General features: G+C 43.2%; 1 protein-coding gene across 1 annotated transcript in view; it reads right to left on the bottom strand.

The window, feature by feature from the left end:
* Window positions 1-2,080: 2,080 nt before the first annotated feature.
* Il31ra (interleukin 31 receptor A) overlaps window positions 2,081-6,000 on the bottom strand; it is a 41,432-nt gene continuing 37,512 nt past the window's right edge. Inside the window, exons 12-14 of the mRNA XM_070040958.1 lie at window positions 5,280-5,373; window positions 4,024-4,105; window positions 2,081-2,539 (exon numbers count right to left, since the gene is read on the bottom strand). Of these exons, the coding sequence (XP_069897059.1) occupies window positions 2,081-2,539; window positions 4,024-4,105; window positions 5,280-5,373 (635 nt within the window). The remainder of the gene's footprint in view (window positions 2,540-4,023; window positions 4,106-5,279; window positions 5,374-6,000) is intronic.

Genomic DNA, 6,000 nt, shown 5'->3' with positions numbered 1-6,000 from the left:
AAATCCCAAGTGCCGTTTCTCCATGCTCAGCCTCCAGTACTGGGCCTCCCTCATTCTCTCACTGACCAGCAATCACTGTTCTGAAAACTAGGGGTGAAGAACCCTGGTACAGAAGGGAGACTCAGCCACTTGAGACATAATGAAGACATTCATTTAGACAGAATGAGGAGGGAGGGGGCTTTGTGAGAGTAGCCATGCCTACCTATGCCCACAGAAGGTGGCAGTTGGGAAGAGTGGAAGTGAACCAATCAGGAGAGGCAGACTATAGTCATCTATGCCAGACCAGTGACCAACAAATACTGGACCCCAGAGGAGTCCACTGAATGGACGACTCTGCCCTCCAGATGCTGTTCCATGGAGCAGCCTCAGAGTCTGTCCCAGAGATGACTGTGGAGGCCCAGTCCCAACCGGGACATGCTAAAAATGCAAAGGACCGTATAAGTCACCAAACTGGACTGCCATGACCTTGGATTTGCAAGGTCAAGGTCTTGGGCTTGCAACTGATTTTAGTTTTAGGAAAGGAAAGTGATATTTTTGGATACCTAAGTTGGTGGTTTGGAAGTTCATGCCTGTAACTTGAGTACTAGCTTCTCACACCTCTAGAAAAATAACTTCAGCCTCGCTGGCTATACATGCTGGGTTTCATGGCATCTCCAGCACCTGACTTATCTAACCAGGGTCCCAGGGAGATTATTCATTGTCATGAAGCTGTGAGCACAAGGCAGCTGTAGAGTTCTGTGGACCTGGGAGAATGAATCTTTCCATCAGCACTTTTCCCAAAGACTCCACTGACTATGCCGAGCTCTGCACTGAATTGGAACAATGCAGCAGAAGTTCTTGTGATGGAGTATCAAAGCTGCTATTGCATGTTCCCTGCTCTGCTCCACTTCTCCTGGGAAGAGGCATTTTCAGAGTCTGCTCAGTCAGCATCACTGTGTTCTGTCAGTGTAGTTGAGGTCAACATCCCTGTTTTGGCCTTCTACTTCTAGTCAGGATATAGGAAGAAGGGAAGAAAGGGATAGAAAATGGCCCACACACTGGAGTAGACTACCTGCCTAGGCGAGAGTCTATTCCCAGTATCCCACTGGAACTTTCTCTCCTAGCAGTCATTGTACAACAAGGTAGGGGTATAGCTCAGTGGAAGAGTGCTTGCTTATTAGCACACGTGAGGCCAGGGGTTCAATTCTTACTTACAGCCAAAAACAAAATTTAAGGTAGGTTAAAAGTTTCAGGAAATGTGTTGCTGTAGGTTCTTGAGGTTTAACAAGCACTATGACATACCTCGGCACACCTTTAGGAAAGTCTGCCTCACTTCCAGCCCCGACATAGAGGAGAGAAAAATGTCAGAATTACTTAGCAGAGGGGCTGGGAAGGTGGCTCAGTCGTAGAGCACTTGCCTTGCATGCCTGAGGCCCTGGGTTCGATTCCTCAGCACCACATAAGCAAAAAGAAAAAAGCCAGAAGTGGCGCTGTGGCTCAAGTAGTAGAGCGCTGGCCTTGAGCTGAAGAGCTGAGGGACAGCGCCCAGGCCCAAAGTTCAGGCCCCACGACCGGACCCAAAACAAACAAACAAACAAACAAACAAAAAGAATTACTTAGCAGAAGAGGACAGAGCCCAAGTTCCTGACAGTCAACAACCAACCAAACACCTGCTCTCTGGTGTGGTCCCTTCTAGAACTCTGAGAGGCAGTCCCCGCAAAAGCAAGGACCATGACTCAATTCCTAGGGAAGACCAGAAATGTTCACTGCAAGATCCTTGGAGCTTGGAATCGGGATTCTTCTTTCCAAGTCAGTGTGTTAGGGGAGCTCAGGAAGAGCTTGTTATGTGAATAAGAAGAAAGAAATTGCTTTCCCCTACACAACAGTTAGGCTTATCACCATCCATTTTTTCCTTCCAGCTCAAGTTCACATGTGTGGCTGCCAGGCTCAATGAATATCCTGGGCCTGGATGTGGTGCACCTTCTTGAACCCAGGCAGAATGGGAACGAATGCATTGTGTACTTCTTGAAAAGTCTTGATGTCTTCTCTAGGTAAGGGTCATCCACACTGAAACTGAGAGGGCCTCATGCCCTGGGGACATTTAGAATTCTTCCTTGATTTGTTCTGGAACTTTTTCATGCACAAGAAATTCTCTGGTTGTTACCGAATTTTTCAAGTACGGATTTGGTGTTCCTTCTTCACTGAGATGGTTTGATCCTAAACTTTGATCAGAATAATAAAGTTGCTCTATGGCTTCAGAGCAGATCTCTGTTGTATCCTGTGATTTTCTGGAAGGAATCTCAGTTAAAGTCTGAGGGCCCTCAAAACTTTCCCATGGGGCACAGCCAGGCCTGTTGGGAGAGGTTACATACTCATTTGTTTCTCCTCCCAAAAAGGTTTTCTGACCCTTTCCAGCTTCCTCTGTGGAAATCTCTTCCAAAAAATTCTCAAAGTTCACCACTAACTTGTCAATGAGGTCAGTGGGGGCAGGACATGGTTTTAGGATCTGATCTTCTTCTGTGTTTACAGAGTCATCAAACTCCTTCAGATTTAGCTTATCCTAGAAAAGAGAAATGGGAAACCAGTGATAATTTAAGGATAAAAATGGAAGGCAAAAGCTCATTTGATCTGAGGTACCAGATCCCCACATCTGAAATACAACTCTCCAGCTAAGAAGTGGTGGCCTATGATCCCCACAATAGCTTGGAAAGAATGCTCTATTCCTCGAGAAATAGTACCCTGTATTCAAATACTTCTTCTAGAAAGCTCAAGGCTATTCCATTTTCACAGCTGCCAAGTAGATGGAAGCACCAAAATTAGAACTCTGGATATGGGAAAGTCACTGCTATAACCTGCTATAACACCTGCCAATGGCACTAGAAAATCAAACGTGGTATTATGACAAGGACAGTGTGTTTTTCATCTTTGTACCCCAAAGCCTAGCCCAGCTGATATACAGCAGATGATTAGCCAGTGCTCACTGTACAATGCTGACCCACAGCTTATTTAAAGAGCATTTTATTCATCAGATAATACTGTGTACTAGTTAATTAATAGTCTAACTTTTAATAAGTGAGTAAAGAGGGTCTGTTATAACAAAAATGTCCATGCTATTGAAAAATTAACTTCTAGCCGGACACTGGTGGCTCACTCCTGTAATCCTAGCTACTCAGGAGGCTGAGATCTAAGGATCATGGTTCAAAGCCAGCCTGGGCAGAAAAGTCTGTGAGACTCTTACTTCCAATAAACCACCAGAAAACCAGAAGTGGCACTGTAGCTCAAGTGGTAGAGCACTAGCCTAGAGCTGAAGAGCTGAAGGACAGTGCCCAGGCCCAGAGTTTAGGCCCCACAATCAACAACAGCAAAACAACAACAACAAACAAACAATTTCTGAGTTGAAATTAAAGGTAAATATTTAAAATTCCTGTACTAAAAAATGGAAATAGTCTATCATGGCTTAAAGGTTGTATTTGGCTAGGCTTACTTCCACTTAAGCAAGAAATCAGCCTTTAGAAACTGGACAGGTTTTCAATTTTAAAAGAAGGGTTGCTACTTGAAGATAAGATACCAGTGCATCCCAATGCCAGTTACTGTACATACAGCTTCAGGGTCAGAATTTAAGGCAGCTTTTGGATGACCTTGCCTGCCAAGTATCCCCTCAAATTCTTTAGGTGGTCTCTAGACAAAGTTGCTCTTGGCTGCTTTGTTTTAAATGGCCTCAGATCTTCTAGCCAGATTAGAAAGTTGAGTCAGTAAGGGTAGGACCAGTATCCTTCTCCTATGGCATCCTTCAGAGGACCAATTCTAGCCTAGGAATACCTGGATCCTCATAAACCTTGTGAAGCCCCTTGCTCCTGTCAAGAGCATGAGGCTAAATTCATTCCAGGAAAGCCGGTTCCATCTGCTCTATCAGCTGTTTTCCTGGGACTTTTCAGCCTTGAGTTCTCCTTGTGTGAATCCTGAGAAAAAGGCTTCTCTCCATGCCATCCAACTCCCACAGCCATTCTGTACAATAATCCCTTGATTACAAACAGCAATGTTTACCTTGAGATTGTCTCCATGCCATGAGGCTATACTGCTTTCTGCAGGATTGGGGACATGGGGACAACATAGGTGAGTCAACCTGCTAATAAGAAATGAGGTAAGGTTTTTCAAACAGGAAGTGAATATAGGAAGTAGTTCATGTACACTGTGTGGCTGAGCCAAAACTGTGAAGTTCACTAAAGGGGATTATACAGCTCCCTATGACATACAGTGACCACGATAAGCCAAGTGAAATTGTGTGGAGAACTTGCATTGCAAGTTCTCTATGGGATTTGATGGGTGACCTTTCCCTCATACAGTCCCATCCTTACCTTCCTCCCTTTCCACCCCTGGTCCTCATGTTAGAAACTACACTGGCACAGCATCATGGCCTTGAGATTTAATCCCTGCAAGGGGCAATGTACTGAACCTTGTAAGAGACCCACACTTTAGTAAAGTGGTTCTCAAAGCTTGGTCCCAACCTGCAACCAGGATCTCAGGGTGCTTGGAAGAAATGCAGATTCTTCAGCTTTACCCCAGAACTCTGAAACAAAAACCCTTGTAGGCTAAAGATTAAGGGTGATTGCAAGTGTTTAGTATACAAGAGTCCAGGCTGCAGCTATGTTGCAACCTACTATTGTCAACTGAGGTTGACATTAGCTCAAGCATTAACTAACCATGGCTGTTCAGGAGAAAAGATCCACAACTGTCCAATGTGTAGAGAGATTTCTACCAGGAAGGTGCTTTATGGTATCATAAAGTTTACTATTGTACCACAAGGTTTACTATGGGGGAGAAACTCAGGACCCAAAGACAAGCTTCCTTCCCATCTCAGCCAGGGAAGGTAGGACAAATACCTCTGGGACCTGCCTTCCAACACTGAACCACAGCAAAGAATAAGTTTGTGTTGTCCTATAACTGGTCAACACTCTTAACTCTGGGGGTATATAGCTCTCTGCTCTGCCCCTTGATTCTCTCAGGGGCCTATTCTAGACACTGAGAGCCAGGTCCTCCTTTCCAACTCTAATCCTCAAATGACAAGTACAACAGATAAAGCCTGTGGACACCATAAACTCAAAACTACCTAGACAGTATATGGAGCAAGCTCTTCAGAATTCTGATAAACCACAGTATAGCTGTTAAACAATCTCAACAAATATGCAGCAAGTTAGTAAATGACTAGACACACTCTTTAGGGTAAAATGTCCTCTTGTACCAAGATTCTTTCCACTCCTTTCTGCCCATTTTTAAGGCACCTACTTTCCTTATAAACTCACTTTGGTTTTTTGAGATTAGAGGCCACCGTCAGGATGATGAGCATAAGAAGGCCTCCTCCAACCAGAGACGTAATGAGGATAATCTCAATGATACCTTTAGGGAAAAGCGAACAAAAGTCTGTCATCAGTTTTTAACCTTTTGGCAAAAATCAAGGATCAATGTTTTCTTTTAGTAGTTTTAGCAATGTTTCTTACTAATTTACTGTCAATTAAATTCAATTTATTTTCATTAAAAAACCTTAGATTTTGGTTCCTCATCTAGTTAACTTTTCTCTGCCTAATCTGATAGACATCAATTGATGCTACATTGAAAAACATTTTGTTCACAATGGCCATCTCACAAACGTTACTCAGTGAATAGTTACTAAGAACTTTCTATTTGCCAAACACTATCCTGTATAATAAAACACCCAGTAGTAAGTAAGAAATATAGGAGCCCTACAAAAATGAATTTATGTTCTGGAAAAGGGACTCAAACAATAAATAACCAAGGGTTGTTGTAGATAAAACAAAATAATAGGATAGAGAGTAACAAGAATAGAGTTAGGGGAGGTTAAGAAACTTTCTATAGATTGTACTATCACCTCTGGCTGGAGTTGATCTTAATAATTATTGAAAGGAAGCATGTCATGAAGATTTAGCATTCCAAGCAGATGCAAAGCTTTGGATCAGGAACAAGTTAGAGAAAATGGAGAAAGTGATAGAAATGAGGTCAATTGAT

Source organism: Dipodomys merriami, unplaced genomic scaffold (genome assembly GCF_024711535.1).
Source record: "Dipodomys merriami isolate MVZ:Mamm:240054 unplaced genomic scaffold, mDipMer1.0.p SCAF_30, whole genome shotgun sequence".
NCBI classification, from domain to species: Eukaryota; Metazoa; Chordata; class Mammalia; order Rodentia; family Heteromyidae; genus Dipodomys; species Dipodomys merriami.
Note: the sequence above shows the minus strand (reverse complement) of the source record. Positions and strands in the feature narration are given on the sequence as shown.